Source organism: Galeopterus variegatus, unplaced genomic scaffold (genome assembly GCF_000696425.1).
Source record: "Galeopterus variegatus unplaced genomic scaffold, G_variegatus-3.0.2 Scaffold44061, whole genome shotgun sequence".
Classification (NCBI taxonomy): domain Eukaryota; kingdom Metazoa; phylum Chordata; class Mammalia; order Dermoptera; family Cynocephalidae; genus Galeopterus; species Galeopterus variegatus.
The window spans coordinates 66-733 of record NW_007770172.1 but is presented as its reverse complement, the minus strand read 5'-3'; the positions used below and the strand labels follow the sequence as shown (position 1 = coordinate 733).

The window sequence follows — 668 nt, the reverse complement described above, 5'->3', positions numbered from 1 at the left end:
CAACCCTAATGCCTTTAGAACTTAATGCCAAAATGCTGCTCTTAAGTCCTCCCATTGGTACTCAGACTTCCTTCCAAATTGGAAATCTCGACCACAGGCCCCAGAGACAGACAGGTACCTTTTGTGTGTGTGTGTGTGTGGCTGACCAGTATGAGAATCCAAACTCTTGAGCTTGGCGTTATAACACCACACTCTAACCAATGGAGCTGGACCAGCCAGTCAGAGACAGGTACTTTTAACACTTCCCCAGCAGCACTCCATGTCTGTCTTACCCTCATTGGCTCCTTTCCGAAGCTGCTTGTAGTTACATGACTGCTGAACAAGATCCAACAGTTTCTTGGTGAGGTGTGCATCCGCGAGGGGATAGGCCTTTGGATTTACATCAGCCTCAGTCTGTGGGCAGAGGGTGGGGGGAGAACAAGAGCATCAATCAAACCGAACCAGAAGTTGTTCCAAACAAGTTACAATATTAATAATCAACAACTGAGGGACGTAGTGGCCACCTTCCCTGCTCCCCCTCACCCCCAAACACACATAGTTAATAACTAATAGTAGCCTGCCGATTTCTAGCTCACAAAAAACTAAAATATACTATTTGTGTTAAAAAAAAAAGTTAGGGCCGGCCCGGTGGCGCACTGCTACAGTGCACCGCTTGGGAAGCGCAGCGG

The 668-nt window shown here is 47.8% G+C and overlaps 1 protein-coding gene across 1 annotated transcript in view; it reads right to left on the bottom strand.

Annotated features, from left to right (window-relative positions):
* The window catches only part of NHP2L1 (NHP2 non-histone chromosome protein 2-like 1 (S. cerevisiae)), a gene marked incomplete at its 5' end in the record, with an annotated part of 5,001 nt that extends 4,608 nt beyond the window's left edge, over nucleotides 1–393 (bottom strand). The window contains one exon of the mRNA XM_008565212.1: nucleotides 273–393. Coding sequence (XP_008563434.1) covers nucleotides 273–393 — 121 coding nt within the window. The remainder of the gene's footprint in view (nucleotides 1–272) is intronic.
* Between the last annotated feature and the right edge of the window lie 275 nt (nucleotides 394–668).